Source organism: Mytilus californianus, unplaced genomic scaffold (assembly GCF_021869535.1).
Source record: "Mytilus californianus isolate M0D057914Y unplaced genomic scaffold, xbMytCali1.0.p SCAF_13, whole genome shotgun sequence".
Lineage (NCBI taxonomy): Eukaryota > Metazoa > Mollusca > Bivalvia > Mytilida > Mytilidae > Mytilus > Mytilus californianus.
Genome location: NW_026262615.1, coordinates 36,310,266 through 36,329,950, shown reverse-complemented (window position 1 = coordinate 36,329,950; position 19,685 = coordinate 36,310,266). Strand labels below are relative to the sequence as shown.

Genomic DNA, 19,685 nt, shown 5'->3' with positions numbered 1-19,685 from the left:
CATAAAAGTCTTAAAATAGAAAATGACATACATAATCATGGCTAAAATTAATATACCTTAATCAGCATTTTTTAAATTATTAAAATAGTAACTTCTAAAAATAAATTGACAGCTAATCACCTCAAGACAATACAACATTTCTTTATACATAATTTAAAAGCAGTGTAAGGGAGATAAGGGATGTTTGTTTTCACTTTTTTGCCCCTTATTCCTAAACGGTTTGAGCCATAACACCCCAAAGCCAATCCTAACCATCCCTTTGTGGTATGGAAACTTGTGGTATAATTTCAGAGAGATCCATACACCGTTCAACAAGTTATTGTCTGGAAACTAGAAAAATGCCCCTAATTCCTAAACTGTTGGGACCATAACCCCCAAAATCAATCCCAATCTTCATTTTGTGGTTATAAACCTAGTGTTTAAATTTGATGGATTTCTTTTTGCTAATACTAAAGTTATTGTCCGGAAACCAAATGTCTTGGGATGACTAGGACGACGTGATACCAATATACGACCGCAAAATTTTTTGCGGTCGTATAAAAATGATAATAGAAATCACCAAAAATATTGAACAACACAGCAGACCATACCAACCACCAACATACAACTCTTCCTAATAAACATAGTATATTAACCTTTGACCTCTATATGTCTTTCAGGAAATGGTGCATACCAATAATGCTGTTTAGAATTAAAATGTGAGTTTTTATTTTTTGTGAAATGTATCTGTGGCAATATTTCCAACAATTAAAACAATTTCTGAATTTACAGTATGCACTTACAGCACTTATTCTGAGATGGACCTCAAGAAAACTTTAGAGAAAGGTAACTGGATTCATATTTGAATAAATGTCAGTATTTCTCTAATATTCTTTTATATAACTGTTGTGTGTTGACAACAAAAGGCTATACAAGTAAATCTACACCAACTTTAGACATAATCAAAGTTCAGACAAATACACATTAAAATTTATTTTCATTGTTTTTTTTAAAACAATTTTTATTTCCTGTCAATGGATTCAATATAAATGACTTGCTGCAAAGGTCTCGTGTGAATATTACTGATGATAAATTTTAAAACAATCCTGGATGGTAATTTCTCATTGTGGTATATTTACATTTGAAATATGATCTGAATATGAAAACAAAATAAAATTGATTTATGTACATCTCTTAAAACTGCCCAAAAACATTAGGGCCAATTACATGTTGATAAATTGGCAATAAGCCAGATGGATCTTCAACAGTACTATTTTGTTTAAACTAGCTAAATACAGTTCATATTTTGTATCATTATATTTATAATTTCTATAAATCTTTACAGATCACTTCGTCAGTTGAGTTGGTGGTGAAAAAAGTCCTCCTCCTTGCTTGCTAGCTGCACGAGATGGTGACAAACCAAGGATTTTCTGTATATTCTAAAATAAATAATCAGAAATAAATAAGTATTATCTCAATTTAAACATAATTGCTTGTGATTAGATATTAAACATTTGAGATGATTTCATGTTAACAGTTTGTTAATTCAAGGAATAAAACTGCATTAACGATCAATAGTCATATTTAACAATCAGCTAAACACTTCACAAAATTAGATGCCTTTTACCAATCGAATAAGATTAAAAGCAATATTAATTTTTGCATTTTTTCAGTGAGGTTCAACGAATGCCTTTTATTTCATTTTTAACAATGGCGAACATCCTTTTCCTTCTAGTAAACTATTCATATAACAGGTAGCTATGTGGTAACTTATTTATTATACTGAATGTTATGGGCGTTTTTTATTAATGTTTATTGACATTGTTGCTTTTTTTTTAAACCATTATTTCAATAACACCTAGCTTTGTGGTATTTAATTTATTTAAACATCCCTCAAAGCAACTCTTTGAGGGGTCAATAGTTGGTCTGTTGCAAGGCTAAATTTATGTCCCTATTTAATATAACATCATTGTCCAGTGGCAGTCAAAATATCACACTCTTCATTCAGAATAACCCTTTTACAGGACATACCTAGTCTGTTTATAGTTAATTTGTTCTCATCATGAACGTTACTTTTCTTGGAAAAGCACAAAAGAGAGGTTATTTTTAGGATATTCATATTGGACCCCTTTTATTTCAAGATGTGGTACCCTTATTGACCCCTTAATGCAAACTGAATCTCTGTTGCATAATGCACCAATCTAAAATACCTAATGTCTTAATTGGTAGCCCTCCATAACTTACTTTTCTTATAGACATTGTACAGAGCATATAGAGGAAAATAAATGAGTGGGGGCTAACCCTTCATAGCTTACCTGTCTTATAGACATTGTACACAGTATATAGAGGAAAATAAATGAGCAATGTGTGTAATCATCTCCTCCCAGGTTCCGATGGGAAATACCCTGAAGTAATGAAATTGGTGTAAATGGCAGCTTGGCTACAACTCTGCCATCAAATCTGAAACAATAATGACCACAGGATATTATTAATTATCAAATACATTGTATGAATAAAAGGATATGTGGGGTATACTTCAGTCAGACAGCATCCAATGCAAACAGCTAAATGTAAACACTAATACTTGTGATCTCTGAATGGTAAAGATTGCTTTCATTTTGCAATGTGAACTTAAAATTAAATATTGAATTGTATTAAGCTGAATGGACCATGCTAGATTTGGAGTTATCTACCTTTTTTCAAAATTGTAGTTGAATATGAACCTAAGAACAGTGCTCCATCTAGAAATCAAAAGGGGCAGGGTGCCAGTGGAGGGCAGGGCACTTTTTTATGAAAGGAAAAGGCACTGCTCATTTCTTTTGTCTACGTCTGTGTGTATCACGAGTTCACATTCTTTTTTTTACTGTATATGTTGTTAATAAAGATGCATAAGTTGTTGTTTTGATTATTTATTCTATAAAATTTGCATTAGAAAATGTAATTCATACGACATGTTCATAAAACATGTCAATACACATTCATACATCACATCACTATAAACCAATAGAGGCAAATAAACTTACAATTCTCCCCCCCCTTTTCCACAAAAAAACAACATAAACTAAACATCTCATAGTTTAGCATACATGTGACAGAGTTGTCTTATTTTAAAATTTTCAGCTAGTTTGGCCCTCAAAACTTTTTTTCATTGTTTGTGTTAAGGAATTATTTAGTGTTGCTTCATCAAGTTGATGTCATGATAGTTTAACTTCACACTACCAATTTATGTAGGATTGCAGCTTGTCATCTACATAACAATTGCAACAACAAATGGAAGTTTTTAATGACCTTGACTGGCTATACAGCCCTTGCACGGTCGGATCAATATAACAATTGCACTTGTAAATTTCTTAACTTGACAATGTATAGAACATGGATTGCTAAAAGTATGATTATCAAAAATAAATTGCAGTATATTTTTTTTAGGTATGTTCAAAGACAGTTATTATCATTAAGGTAACATTCTTATATAATTGTGTATTCAATTGGTAATTTATTCCTATTTTTAATACTAGATAATATTTTAGGAGCACAAATTTATAATAAACTAAAACAGGGGAAGTAACTCCAAAATTAATTTCTAACACGTTTACTGTTTGCTTGTCTCTCACAAGTTGAGATGGACGGCGTTTCTGTGAAGGCATAGTTGTATTTTGATGACTTAAATTCTATTCAAAAGTCATGAAAGTTTTCATTTATACACTCTTCTCGGAGATCGAAAATGCCGACCCAAGCTAAAAACACTCGCTGACACATTCATCAAATTTATGACAAAAAGGTACATTGTCTTAATTAAATTACCTAGTTATTAACACCTTTGAAGTCTTATCCACTGTAATTGATTGTAATGACATGATTAACCTGGGGGCAATCACCTGGTGTCATATATGTAATTTAACTTTGTGATAAGAAATCGATGAAACAAAAGGCAATTTTACCAAAACGACACAAGGGTTTTGGGGAAAAAGGCGTCAGGGCAGAAGGGCGCGGATGAAGGCACCCAGAAAAATTACTGCATGAACATTAAGATACCTTTCAATATGTTCCATAAAAATACTTACATAGAGTTAAACATGCTTAGAAGAGCTGTGAATGCAAAACCTATTGCAAACATAGATTTCATTTTTACCTGAAAATATATGAAATAATAATTTTTAGGCATTTGTCTTATTATTTAACTATATTTTGTAATTCAGGTCACTTCATGAGTCCTCAATTAACTTTAAATTCTTATAAAATCATGAATATATAAGTGTGTTAGCCCTTGAACACAATGCAGTGTTGTGCCATGCAATGTGATGTGCAATATAAAGACAAATTGTCAATCTATGTTCAGTTTGTCTCACTATGGTATAAATGTATACACACATACATTACTATGCACATAAATTAAATTACTAATGACTGACAGAATGATGGGTGCAGGTTTTACATGAGTTGAATAGTTAAAGTATATTATATTAAAGTAGAATTCCATAATTGTTTTTTAGTCTATTTTTAGTCATTTTATAAAGTTTTCAATTTTTTGATTTAGCTAATCAAAAATGGGTTTCAGTCACTCATCGTGGAAGCACTTAACCATTCAATAGAAATAAGTTGGTAGACTTTTAATTGACTACTTTCCATTTGCAACCATACCATAACTCCTTATTTTCATTTATAACAAGTTCCAACTATTTGTAAAATTAAAGTTTTCAACAGGATTCCCTATTCTAGAAGTTAAGATGAGCTCTACAGCCTGAAATCTATTTAGCATCAAAATCATTCAAGAGTCAAACTTACATGACTTGAATCAGATAAATAATAAACTTTTAAATTTGTCAGCACAAATGAATGCCCTGTAAATATAATTGTGTTATCAGAAATGTAAAAAACTTACAAAAGATAGATCTCTGTTGTTATTTTTCAACTTCTCTTCTTGTCTCTCTGAAATGAAAAAGAACAATGTTTTGATTGATGATCAGATTTGATTGTTTGATCTAATAGACCAGTCATATTACCAACGTTTGACTCAGCAGTATACAATTTTTCACCAGGTTACCTACTCTGTGGTAGGACATTCTGGTACTGTATCAAGTAACAGCAACTAAAAGAAGTAAAATCAAGCTAACAATTGGTTCAATTTTGAGAAATAATTAACTGTTTTATGTTTTCCATACACGACGAAATCATATATTTAAGAAAAACAATTAATTTTACCACCACAGATTGTAGCTTAATTTTACTTCTTTCAGTTGCTCTTATCATTACTTGAACATAACCTGTCAAAAAAATTCAATATTCTGTAGTCTAAAGTCAGTAATATGAAAATAGTCTATTCAATAGCTGATTTATCTCCCTTGTCAAAATGCAAATATGACCATATATGTTAAGGAATGAAATGATAAATGCAGGATAATCAATTATATTAAATGATATATTGGTCATAAGACGGTTTAAAATTGAAATAAAATAAAATGACCTTTTGATGTTTTTTATTTGGTCCCTTTGGACATCATATCACATCATGTATTGTAAAGTGTATTTAATATAGCTAGTTATCATTCATACATCTACCCCTAAATAGTAAGAGGATATAACAAATGGCTTAAATATCATGATGAATATTTCTTTTTTTTATGACAGCACACTTCCAGTTTTTTCGAGCTTGACAAATTTTTTTTCTCATTTTAGAAAGTAAATTTATATTTAAATTCAGTGTGTATGTCCTCTTCATGCAGAAAATAGGTATTAAGGTAGATCGGGTATTTTTTGCTGAAATACTTTTCTGATTAAGTATTATTAAATATACAACAGAAACATCTTAAACTTCAAATTTAATGATTAAACTATAAAAAAATTACATGTCGTTAAGTGTATTTAAAATTTTCAGAAAAAAAATCCTCTTAAAATCAAGGGCAGATAATTATATTGAGTTTGATAAGACAATTAGTGTTTTTTTTTTATTTTTCAAGAAAATAAGGCCTGTGACCTCATATTGTTATTTGTTTTTTCTTTAACAAGTATTTACGAAAAGCAATTCTCTCATTGAATTATATGCAATTCTATCGTTTAATGTTTTCCTCAATAAGGAAAAATTAAGTTTCCCCTATATAACCCATATATATAAGACCACTGTGATTTCGTTAATTTCAATATACGGTATTTAAACGAAAAAACAAGGTCTGTAACACCCAGTTTGAAATTTGAAAGAACTTTGATCCAGAAGTCTTTTACAGAAGTTTAAGACAAAATCTATCGTCGAACATTTAGACATTTCAGCTACCTTAATGTATAGCAACAACATATTTCATGCAGAATATAACCAAAAGTTTGCATGCAATAATATATTATGTTTCAATTTTCAAAGTTTTACTGTATAGTGCAAATAAAGCTTCAAATACGTGACGTGATAGAAAATAATCGTTTTTTCCCCCAAAAAAGAGAGGGAAGGCATTAAAAATCACTAGTCAAATACCACGGCAAAAAAAACCACAAGCTTTGCTATATAATAAAAGCAAAATTTCATCCACTTCATTTGAACTTTATTGGATAGATGTCTCTTGGAAATCATACCACATCTCCTTATTTTTATATTGCATGAACATAGGTGAATATTACCCCTCATAGAATAATTATTGCTCTTGCAAGCCTGTCCAATAGAAAAATCAACACTGGAAAATATTTACAATATCAAATTATTGCAGTTTATCCAACCTACCAATCTTTTTCTTCTGATTTCTGTCTGTTGATTCTCCACTTTCCTTTTTCTTTTCCACTAAAATACACAAAATACAATAATTATAAGCTAATTGACTTGAAATGTTCACAGTTTTGTATGTTTTCAGCCTGCATTCAACTATTTCACTACACAATTTTAAGATATATGTAAATAAACTTATATTCATAAAGCAGTGTCTTAGCATCATTTTGATTACAGAAAAGCTTTTAACAACCCCAAAATACTATAAATCCAACAATAAACATTAATTTATTCAAACTTTTCAATTTTCTATCTATAACATGATCAATTTGTATATATATACATTTTATACTCAATGGTCTAGATGAACAATATCTAAATAGCAATTAAAGTTCTGATGTACACAATTTTCTCTCAAAGTACAGGTATTTTCAAATAGCACCGTGGAATTTGAAATAGCAGCATTTGCCACATATAATAGTACCACAGTTAAAATACATTATCATGATTATATTGCACCTATTCCCATAGCACCATGGTAAACAATAAAGGATGGTGGTACATGTATAAGGCCTTCAGAGGAACACTGGTTATTTATTTCCAAAAACTTCATATGACTTATGGATTGTGTTGATAATGATCTTTGAAATCTTATACTTCTTTCCAGGACTTTCCTACATGTACCAAAAATGCTATCCTCTGTGCACAACTGAAATCCATAAGAATTTCACCATTTGTCTCTTTTAAATAAAATGTATTTCTTACTTTTAATCTTTTCAATTATGTTTAAATCGTGATATAATGCATTTTCATAGAATTTGTTTATCATCATGATCATGTCTATAAGGCCAAGTAAATTTAATTAGTAGATTTTCATCCAAATTTTTGAAAAAAATGGGGCGGGTGGGAGGATTTTGTTTTTTATTTTTTATTAGATATGAAACGCTCTTGTGACGTGTTCTTCATATATGCAAGTGTAATAATAAGGTTCTATCATGTATATACATGTATAACGAATTAAACATAAAAAGAAATGCAAAAACCAAAATTTGAAACAGGAAGTTATTAATGAAACAAAATTATCGACAGTTACCATGGTTACCGGTAACGAAAATGAACAAAATCCGGAAATCGTAAATTTTTCAAAATAAAAAAAATTGGGGCGGAACGATTTCAGAGGGGCGGGCAGGGATGAAAATCTATCAATTAATTTTAATTGGCCTAAAGTACATTTGTATATAACATGATAAAAGATAAGGTCTAATTATTGTCATGATTGTATGTTCTTACACTTTTTACTCTGTTTTTCTACTTCTGCCTTCAGTTTTTTGTACTTCTCTGTTCTGTATACCAATACCCATGTTAGTCCTAAAAAAATAATATTAATAAAATGTTTTTTAACCCTATATTACTCATTAACATCAATAGATCAGAGTATATAATTCTTGACTTACATCTAGAAATTGACAATAAGGGTCGTTTGAAAACAAAACTTTACGACAAAAGAGATGATTTCAGCTTCCCAATTGTGAACTTTCCATTTCTATGTAGCAACATCACAGCAGCGCCTGCATACTGAGTATATGCATACAGAGATACATTGTATATGTATCTCCCAATTGATAAGATATTCCTGGGCTTGTATTTCCTATCATGATTTCCTTGATAGATGGTTGCTGCTCACAAGGAAGCTATTAAACCAAGAGTTCCAAATGGTGAAGTTGAAATCATCTCTTCTGTAAATTTTATGGACGCATCACGAGTTGGTTGACCGTTATGGAATAACCGTTTCACAGATGATATCGGATATGTTCCTTATGTCATAATTACAATCCACTTCCTTTTTCACCACGAATGTGACCTACCAAACTAGACTTATTTACCGGATTTGTAATAACATGAGCAACACGACGGGTGCCACATGTAGAGCAGGATCTGCTTACCCTTCTGGAGCACCTAAGATCACCCCCAGTTTTCTTTAGTTTTCTATGTTGTGTCTTGTGTACTATTATTTGTCTGTTTTTATTTTTATTTTTTAGCCATGGCGTTATCAGTTTATTTTTGATCTATGAGTTTGACTGTCCCTCTGGTATCTTTCGCCCCTCTTTTAAGGTGGGTTATCAGAATTGGAATTTATACAATCATGTACAATGATTTCTTCCACAATGTTAATATTGAAGAGAAATTCAAGACCTCTATTTAACAGGGAGACCTGTATATTATTTTTGCTACATTTATTTTCATAACTCCTTGGATTCATACAACCCAAAATACTTGAAAATAAAGATAACCTTGATTGATTGATGATTAATGATCAGCATCCAATCTGTTTTGTTTCAGTCAATCCTATCAAAAGATTTTGCCCTGTAGTCTCTGAGGTCTCAAAACATCTCTAACCAATACTGACCTTCTGATTTATATTTCAAAAGTCAAATTTTCCTTTGGTGTTGCTCATGTTAGTACAAACCCAGTAATACGTCTAAATCAGTAGGTCACATTCATGGAGAAGGGGACGGGATAGTAGTTACGACATTTGGAACATATCCCCTATAATCTGTGAAACGGATATTCCATAACGGTCAAGGCTTTTGCAGATATCTCACCCAATGTCTAACAGATATTATAACAAAAACTAATACTAACAGTTATTTTTTTCTAGATTATCTTTCAGACCAGCCTATCTTTATACCATTTTATCATTTTGGTTTTCCTTAATGTCTGACAGACTATTTATGACTTAGCTATTTTTTTATTTTTGCAAAACAGAATCTAAGGTTGCATACAAAGCATACAAAGTGATTTTGTGGATTAACCTTTTAGGGATTGGACATATCAATAGTTATGGACAACATTATTTCGCTCAACATTTATAACTTTGGATTCTGGCAAAGAAGGTCAGATTTGGAAGTTGGACAAGCAAAATTGCTTGCAACTTGCCCGAATTGACAAGTTAAAAAAATGATAATGAAGAGGCCTGTCCATTTCAAGCATTTGTTTTCCCGAAAGTAATCATAGGAAATTAGAAAGCACTAACATGAATTGTTACATGTATTAAATGAGATTTCCCAAAGTACTTGTTTTGTCATTTCGCGTTTTCATTCTTCTTCTTTAAGTTTCTAGCGATCCTTCATTAAATGAAGATTATTCGCCGGACGTTGCTTTAAATTTTGATTTATAATTTACAAGGTAACCAGAAAAAAAGAAACAAAATCAAAAACCAAAAATCAAAATAATATGTACATTTGAAAAATAACATTTACTAGTAGATAAAACTATATACATTTGACATGTTTGGTAACAATGACCATAACAGTTATGGGTAGAAAATAGGGATTAGAGCAGATTCTGGGATCATACTCTTGAAACCCTGTCATGCCTGTACTGTACTGCATGAAACTATATTTTGTGGCAACTGATTTCAATTTATAACTGTATGCGGATAAAATGAATATTTATAACTGTCTTTAGATGCTTGTATTTGCCTAAATGAGAGTGGATTGCTATGTCTGGTTCTATTGTCTAGTGGGATCAAAAGGTTAAATGTAGGGACTGCAACAATTTTGTGTATAATTTTGTAAAAGAAAACAAGTCTGCACCTTAAACGCCTAATTTCAAGTTGGTACCATTTTAGGTCTGTCATCATATCAGTAACTGAGCACAGGTGTTGTGGAAGCGGTTGCATGTGAAGCTGGCTGCTCTTCTCTGTACTTTTTCATTCAATTTGTGAAATTTATTGTTTTTGATGTGGATCACAAATGGTTGAGCAGTACAATTTTGGTCGTACAAGAGCTTTGAATGCATGAGCTTTAACTTTAGATGAGGCTATTTTAAGGTTTCTGCAAATAAATCCAAGAGACTAGTTTGCTTTTGATGTCAGGTTATCGAGATGTTTATCCCATTCTTAGTTTGATTGAAGAGTTAAGACCTAAATATTTAGTTAGTAGAGTCAACTTTTTTCGAGTGAGTGATTTTGTAATTTAAAAAAAAATTAAAATTCTAAAGGTTTTCATTTTTGTGTTACACCATTTTTTTGTACACTGAAAAATATTGCATTTATCAGGGTGAAAATGCATGAGCCACTCCCATCTGCCAGGCGCTACTAAATCATACTGTAATTTATTTGTGTCATCCTGTTTCTTAATTTCCCTAAAAACAGTCAAGGGTCTAACTTAAATAAGTTATTAGAGAAAAATAACATACATTTGTTATTGAGGGCTAGAAAATCAAAAATCTGTGATAACATATGTATGTTACATGTTTCAAAGGGGCATTGTACATCCTTTATTTTGTTAAATTGTGTACTAGTTCTATTGATATTATAATTGTCTTTATGTATATTAAACTTTAGAAAGATATAACAGCCCATAGTTTGCCAATCATGCATAACACACCCATGTTATTACAGAAAAAATATGCCTGTATTAAGTAAAGGATGTTATTACAGCTTCTCTACACCTCTTCAAAGCCTTTTCTCCTACATATATCACAATGTATTTTAATTTATTGTAATAAATAATGATAAGAGCATGTAATGAGGTTCTGCGCAAGCTTCCTAGTCATTCCCAAGTGTCTCATGTAATAAGTTAAATGCCTGTAATAACTAAGCCTTGTTATTACAGCTAAGTTATCACTTAAAAGCCTTGTCTCATTGATTTACCATGGTTGATCAAAAATGTATTAACTGAATTGGAAAATTAGTTTTCAAGGTTATGTATTAAGTTACTGTTCAAGTTTCAAGAATTCCCAAGTGCCCACTGAAAATAAAAATCTTTATGGTACATTTAACTGATAACAAACATATGTTACTACAGATTGAGAGAAAGTAACCGTAATAACACATGTATGTATAATATCGTTTTATATTCAAAAAGAAAAAATTACAATAAAAATAAAAATTTAATATCATGAATATGGGATCAACTTTTTTTTTACTTGAAAATGAAAGAAAGACGATTTTTAACAATGTACTGTAAAAATGTGTTGCCAATTATAATAATTGTGTTTATGCCAATAAACTATTCGTATTTGTATTTGTAAACCGTAAATATTTCATTTTATTCAAAATTATAAAATGCTCTGCAGGGCGCAGCTTGATACGACCGCAGAGGTCGAACCCTGAACAGTTGGGGCAAGTATGGACACAACATTCAAGCTTGATACAGCTTTGCATTTGGATTGTGATTAAATATTTGACACAGCATAGGTTTCTGACACAGAATGAATGTGGTCCAGGAACTTAAAAATTTTAAATTGGACATTCACCTATTATGGTCCAATATCCAAAATCTAAATACATGGTTAGATTCAGCATATCAAAGAACCCCAAGAATTCAATTTTTGATGAAATCAAACAAAGTTTAATTTTGGACCCTTTTGACCTCAATGTGGACAAAGTTGATAACGGGGCCCAAAAATCAAAAATCTAAATACATGGTTAGATTCAGCATAAAAAAGAACCCCATATATTCAATTTTTGTTAAAATCAAACAAAGTTTAATTTTGGACCCCGATTTGGACCAACTTGAAAACTGGGCCCTATCAAAAATCTAAATACATGGTTAGATTCAGCATATCAAAGAACCCCAAGAATTCAATTTTTGATGAAATCAAACAAAGTTTAATTTTGGACCCTTTTGACATCAATGTGGACAAAGTTGATAACAGGGCCCAAAAATCAAAAATCTAAATACATGGTTAGATTCAGCATAAAAAAGAACCCCATATATTCAATTTTTGTTAAAATCAAACAAAGTTTAATTTTGGACCCCGATTTGGACCAACTTGAAAACTGGGCCCTATCAAAAATCTAAATACATGGTTAGATTCAGCATAAAAAAGAACCCCATATATTCAATTTTTGTTAAAATCAAACTAAGTTTAATTTTGGACCCTTTGGACCTTAATGTAGACCAATTTGAAAACGGAACCAAAAATTAAGAATCTAAATACACGGTTAGATTCGGCATATCAAAGAACCCCAATAATTCAATTTTTGATGAAATCAAACAAAGTTTAATTTTGGACCCTTTGGACCTCAATGTGGACCAATTTAAAAACGGGGCCCAAAATCCAAAAACTTAATACACGGTTAGATTCAGCATATTAAAGAACCCCAAGAATTCAAGAATAAAACCCCATTGAAATTGGTCAAGAAATAAGCAATTTATACGAAGTATCTTCTTTTGCACAATACTGTGCAATTGAATATTTCTTGCTATTGCGCAATACTGTACAATTGACAATTTCTTGCTATTGCACAATATTGTGCTATTGGATATTTCTTGCTATTGCGCAATACTGTGCAATTGAAGATTTCTTGCTATTGCACAATACTGTGCAATTGAAGATTTCTTGCTATTGTGCAATACTGTGCAATTGAAAATTTCTTGCTATTGCACAATACTTATTATATAATAATTTACACATCCTGTTTGGTGTGTATCTCCTACCATATCATTATTATTTGCTTTTAAATATAAATCAGAAATAACCAACTTAAAATGGAAAATTTTAAAAGAAAAAAAAAAGGAAAAAAAAAAAAATCCCCCCCCCCCAAATTTTTTGAACCCCCTTATGATTCATCACCCCCAAACTCAATCCCAGCCTTCCCTTTGTGGTATGGTACCTTGCAGTACAATTTCAGAGAGATCCATACACTTGAACACAAGTTATTGTCTGGAAACTAGAAAAATGTGTTTTTTGGCCCCTTTTTGGCCCCAAATTCCTAAACAATTAGGGCAATTACCCCCAAACTCAAACCCAGCTTTCCCTTTGTGATATGGAACCTTGTAGTACAATTTCAGAAAGATCCATACACTTACACACAAGTTATTGTCCTGAAACTAGAAAAATGCTTGTTTTTTGCCCCTTTTTGGCCCCTAATTCCTACAATATTGAGGCAATTACCCCCATCATCAATCCCAGCCTTCCCTTTGTGGTATGGTACCTTGCAGTACAATTTCAGAGAGATCCATACACTTGAACACAAGTTATTGTCTGGAAACTAGAAAAATGCTTATTTTTGGCCCCTTTTTGGCCCCCAATTCCTAAACGTTTCGGCAATTACCCCCAAACTCAATTCCAGCTTTCCCTTTGTGATATGGAACCTTGTAGTACAATTTCATAAAGATCCATACACTTACACACAAGTTATTGTCATGAAACTAGAAAAATGCTTGTTTTTTGCCCCTTTTTTGGCCCCTTATTCCTAAAATTTTGAGGCAATTACCCCCAAAATCAATCCCAGCATTCCTTTTGTGATATGGAACCTTGTGGTACAATGTCAGAGAGATCCATACACTAACACACAAGTTATGTCTGGAAGTTACAAAAATGCTTATTTTTGGCCCCTAATTCCTTTACTGTTGGTACCATAACCCCCAAAATCAATCCCAACCTTCCTTTTGTGGTATTGAACCTTGTGGTAAAATTTCATAGAGATCCATTCACTTAAACTAAAGTTAGAGTGCGAAAACCAATGTGTCTTCGGACGACGCCGGACGACGACGCCAACGTCATACCAATATACGACCACAAAATTTTTTTTGCGGTCGTATAATAACAACCAGGACTGTTTTCAATCGAAGTTTTAATCAAAATGTTGAGACATCAATCCCGTAAATTATACGGGTTTTCGTTGATGGTTACAATATTTCCCCCTTTTAACGTCCTGTTCCTTAAAGTTATTTATAGAAACACAATTCTAAGTACAAGGCCAACATATCATATTTATAAAGTATATAAACAAATTGAATATAGGCATTGTGAATAAACTGTTATTTTCCTTTCGATACCACGTTCCCCGTCGGAGCCTCTAGGTCTATTCATACCTGTCAATCATTTCTCGCAAATAAAACAATTTGGTCAGCCAGATCATCCTGCTTTCTATTTTGACATATATTTCCCGTTAATCTCTTTGAAACAATTGTTTTGTTTTTTTTACAATATTTATAACGCAGTGATCATCTTTCGATTCCTAGTTTTTATATAAAAAAAACTTTTCATATGCACGTCAATATTGACCCAGCACTATTTTAAATTTTGTTTGTTAATAAATTTACATATAATAGAAATAACAGATTTGTTGACACTCGTTGTATTATAACAAAGATATTGCCTTTCTATTTCCATGTTTGAAATTTTAATGAAAATCGTGTTTTTATAAACATATTTTACGAATTGTGTCAATCAATACATGAAGATCAAAGTTTTACACTATTCATGATTAGCCGTCTTTACTTTTGCGTCGTATTTCTAGCCATTCTCTAAAGCTTGTGCAGTCAGTAAGATTTTGTAAATCGATGTCGGCAGTTTAAATTGTATAATTCCCTAACTTTAAAGGAGGTGTCCGAATAAATTATTTAAATAGGAATCTGGGTGTTGACTTATAAATATAATAAATAAAATTGGCAAACCATGGGCTGTTATATCTTTCTAAAGTTTAATAAACATAAAGACAATTATCAGTCAGGGGACTTACTTAAATGAGTGATTTTCTAAATCACTGATTCAAGTAACATTATGTCCATAAAGGTTGGAAGTAAGAGTTGTCTTTCTTTAATAATCACCTATTTAAGTAGTACAAATTAATGACTAGACTAAGTGATTTTATTTTATTGTAGCTTTAAATATAGAATACTAATGATCCAGGGACTAATTATGTTGCTAAAATTATCAGAACCAACATTTGTGTTGATAGGATGACCGGGTCATGTCAGGTGATGACCTTGTACTAAATCTAGGATAATGACATAAAAATCACTCGTTTAAGTATCATACCTCTATTTCCTTCCAAAAAATCACTTCTTTAAGTATCATTATTTTAATAACCCCAACTAATTTCAACACCCCCCGAACAGTGAAATTTTGATTGCGAACAGTAGAATTTTATTACATAATCTATCAGATGAAACCTTGAATTATACAGGAAAAATACTCCCACTGCTGGGAAAAATCTGTTTAGAAAGTATCAGTTCATTATATATTAATTATGTAAAGCCATTTTTATAGCATTTTTTCAACTAAAATAGAATTTGCAGCTAAATGATTGCATCAAAGGCATAAACCTTGCTGCTTAAAAGAATCAAAAAGTTTATTTTTTTCAATTTTACTAATGAAAAGATATTATCTAAACCTATGTGTTTAAAATTTTGGTAAAACTACAAAATCACAATTTGTGACAAAACTTCGAATTTGCTACTTAAATAAGTGATTTAAAAATCACTTATTTCAATAAGTCCCCCGACTGATTATAATATTAATAGAACTAGTACACAATTTAACAAAATAAAGGATACATGTATAATGTCCCTTTGAAACATGTAACATACATATGTTATCACAGATTTTTGATTTTTTAGCCCTCAATAACAAATGTATGTTATTTTTCTCTAATAACTTATTTAAGTTAGACCCTTGACTGCTAAATGCATTCAAATGGTGTGTAAATAAGGAATTATATATACCAAGTGTAACGGTACTCTTTTCCTGGCACTGCTATTTTACTGCTTTTAATAATTTGGTTAGGATATATATGCATTCCTTATTTAAGGTACAGTCAAGCATATGTATTTAAAAATAAAATGCTCCGCAGGGCGCAACTTGATACGACCGCAGAGGTCGAACCCTGAACAGTTGGGGCAAGTATGGACACAACATTCAAGCTTGATACAGCTCTGAATTTGGATTGTGATTAAATATTTGACACAGCATAGGTTTCTGACACAGAATGAATGTGGTCTAAGAACTTAAAAATTTTAAATTGGACATTCACCTATTATGGTCCAATATCCAAAATCTAAATACATGGTTAGATTCAGCATATCAAAGAACCCCAAGAATTCAATTTTTGATGAAATCAAACAAAGTTTAATTTTGGACCCTTTTGACCTCAATGTGGACAAAGTTGATAACGGGGCCCAAAAATCAAAAATCTAAATACATGGTTAGATTCAGCATATCAAAGAACCCCATATATTCAATTTTTGTTGAAATCAAACAAAGTTTAATTTTGGACCCAGATTTGGACCAACTTGAAAACTGGGCCCATAATCAAAAATCTAAATACATGGTTAGATTCAGCATATCAAAGAACCCTAAAAATTCAATTTTTGTTAAAATCAAACTAAGTTTAATTTTGGACCCTTTGGACCTTAATGTAGACCAATTTGAAAACGGAACCAAAAATTAAGAATCTAAATACACGGTTAGATTCGGCATATCAAAGAGCCCCAATAATTCAATTTTTGATGAAATCAAACAAAGTTAAATTTTGGACCCTTTGGACCTCAATGTGGACCAATTTAAAAACAGGGCCCAAAATCCAAAAACTTAATACACGGTTAGATTCAGCATATTAAAGAACCCCAAGAATTCAAGAATAAAACCCCATTGAAATTAATCAAGAAATAAGCAATTTATACGTAGTATCTTCTTTTGCACAATACTGTGCAATTGAATATTTCTTGCTATTGCACAATACTGTAAAATTGACAATTTCTTGCTATTGCGCAATATTGTGCTATTGGATATTTCTTGCTATTGCGCAATACTGTGCAATGAAGATTTCTTGCTATTGCGCAATACTGTGCAATTGAAGATTTCTTGCTATTGTGCAATACTGTGCAATTGAAAATTTCTTGCTATTGCACAATACTTATTATATAATAATTTACACATCCTGTTTGGTGTGTATCTCCTACCATATCATTATTATTTGCTTTTAAATATAAATCAGAAATAACCAACTTAAAATGGAAAATTTTAAAAGAAAAAAAAAAGGAAAAAAAGAAAAAAAAAAGAAAACCCCCCCCCCCCCAAATTTTTTGAACCCCTTATGATTCATCACCCCCAAACTCAATCCCAGCCTTCCCTTTGTGGTATGGTACCTTGCAGTACAATTTCAGAGGAATCCATACACTTGAACACAAGTTATTGTCTGGAAACTAGAAAAAATGCTTATTTTTGGCCCCTTTTTGGCCCCCAATTCCTAAACGTTTCGGGCAATTACCCCCAAACTCAATTCCAGCTTTCCCTTTGTGATATGGAACCTTGTAGTACAATTTCAGAAATATCCAAACACTTACACACAAGTTATTGTCATGAAACTAGAAAAATGCTTGTTTTTTGCCCCTTTTTTGGCCCCTAATTCCTAAAATTTTGAGGCAATTACCCCCAAAATCAATTACAGCCTTCCTTTTGTGATATGGAACCTTGTGGTACAATGTCAGAGAGATTCATACACTTACACACAAGTTATTGTCTGGAAGTTACAAAAATGCTTATTTTGGCCCCTTTTTGGCCCCTAATTCCTTAACTGTTGGTACCATAACCCCCAAAATCAATCCCAACCTTCCTTTCGTGGTATTGAACCTTATGGTAAAATTTCATGGAGATCCTTTCACTTAAACTAAAGTTAGAGTGCGAAAACCAATGTGTCTTCGGACGACGCCAACGTCATACCAATATACGACGAAAAAAATTTTAATTTTTGCGGTCGTATAAAAAGTTAGCAAACAATATTTACTTTTCAATTTGACAAAAACTGGGTCATGATCGTTCATTGGATGTAACCTTGTTCAACCATGCGAGACAATACAAATAAAGCAATCAGTTGTCAACATGGTCAATGTACGTCCCTTGAGATGGGACATTATATTTGATCTAAAAAATTAGAAAACGGCTGCTGACAGACCTTTGGGATCACTAGAATGTATTTTTAATGGAACGAGTTTGCAGTATTACGAGTTGTGAATGGTACGACTTCAAAGTGGTACGAGTTTAGGTTGGTACGAGTTGACTTTTAGTGGTACGAGTTAACTTGCTTCCATTGGAGCAGTAGAGAGCGCATATCCGACATCATTTTTATTCAGATTTACCAGGCCCTAGTCCAAATAATTATGACATCCTACGATAAAGTGTCACATCAAAATGAAAATATCATGTTATATGGACAAACCGGCTCCTCTGTTTGTCAATGAGCCAAACATAAATCAGAAAAACAGTTGATACATTTTGTAAATTTATACAATTGTAAATATAGTGTGTGAAACTTTGATCCTGATGCAGATGGACGTAGGTAATTACTAATTCAATATAAATATTTAGGAAGTCACCTTCTCCAAGTAAAGCAGTACAAATTGATATAAACACAATTAGAAGACAATCTGACAACATTTTCGTTGGCACCGGCTGTAAGATTTATTAACTTCCGGTATTAATAGGGCTAAAAGAATTACCATGTTTCCGGACTCGGCCCTTTCTGACTGACGATATAGTCCCTAGTGTGAACAGTCTATAACTTGCATTTTTTTTTTTATACACTTTCCCAATTTATTTCTTGATATTTTATGCATGAAATATTAAGTAAGGGGATGAAATTACATGTTAAAAAAATTTGGGTGCTGAATCTTTATGTTAAGTAGTGATTTGGTCCAGTTAAAAAAGGTCAAAAATTAGAATGTCGGAAGCTGTCAAACTGAATTTTAGCCCCCCTTAGCACAGAATTGTCAATATTTTGAGTTAGAGCTGGTAGAAGTTTCTATAATTTTGATATTATTTGCATCAATAGTAGTACACTACACTGTAAAAATCTTTTTGAGATAGAGCAGGTGCGATTTTTTAAATTTGAATTTATTGTCTAAAAGAAATGCACTACGAAATAACTGTGTTCTCGGGCCATAAGATAATACAGTAAAAATTTTCGCTCTGTATAATCTAATTAAATCAGACAAAGGTTTTTTTCTTTATTTTTTCCATTTCTGTCTATTTCAGAACACCACTCACAAACCAAAACTCTTATGTAAAGGGTGAATTTATTTACAGATGAAATGCCTAGCGGGACATTGGTGAAGTTTCTATCATGCATTCAGAATATTCTGTATATATATTCAATATGAAAAATGCATGCAAATTTCCAAAAAGGAGATCGTTCAACTTTTCCAGTATTCTAATTCGAATGATTTTGAAGATGTATAATCACCAGTGACTTGTATATTATATTACACTCTTGCCAAAATTAATCTAG

At 31.7% G+C, this 19,685-nt stretch overlaps 1 protein-coding gene and 1 long non-coding RNA gene across 2 annotated transcripts; one reads left to right on the top strand and one right to left on the bottom strand.

Annotated features, from left to right (window-relative positions):
* Nucleotides 1-957: 957 nt before the first annotated feature.
* LOC127723577 (calcium load-activated calcium channel-like) lies at nt 958-18,874 on the bottom strand. Its single transcript, XM_052230249.1, has 7 exons — nt 18,775-18,874; nt 7,952-8,029; nt 6,680-6,736; nt 4,859-4,905; nt 4,041-4,108; nt 2,295-2,439; nt 958-1,418 (listed from the first exon to the last, which is right to left on the bottom strand). Exons 1-7 carry the CDS (start codon nt 18,833-18,835, stop codon nt 1,326-1,328), a joined length of 549 nt encoding a protein of 182 aa, XP_052086209.1. The 5' UTR covers nt 18,836-18,874; the 3' UTR covers nt 958-1,325.
* Nucleotides 11,728-17,464, top strand: LOC127723578 (uncharacterized). The gene is made up of 2 exons (XR_007992133.1): nt 11,728-11,864; nt 16,375-17,464. It is a non-coding gene; the product is annotated as an uncharacterized LOC127723578 (long non-coding RNA).
* Nucleotides 18,875-19,685: the final 811 nt, after the last annotated feature.

What these genes read in the sequence shown, in the direction of transcription:
- LOC127723577 (XM_052230249.1), bottom strand. Translation starts at nt 18,835, where the DNA reads ATGTTGTCAGATTGTCTTCTAATTGTGTTTATATCAATTTGTACTGCT. An exon ending in AGAAAAACAGAGTAAAAAGT is followed by an intron (nt 6,737 to 7,951) that starts GTAAGAACATAC and finishes TGTGTATTTTAG; the next exon opens with TGGAAAAGAAAAAGGAAAGT. An exon ending in CTAAGCATGTTTAACTCTAT is followed by an intron (nt 2,440 to 4,040) that starts GTAAGTATTTTT and finishes TTATTGTTTCAG; the next exon opens with ATTTGATGGCAGAGTTGTAG.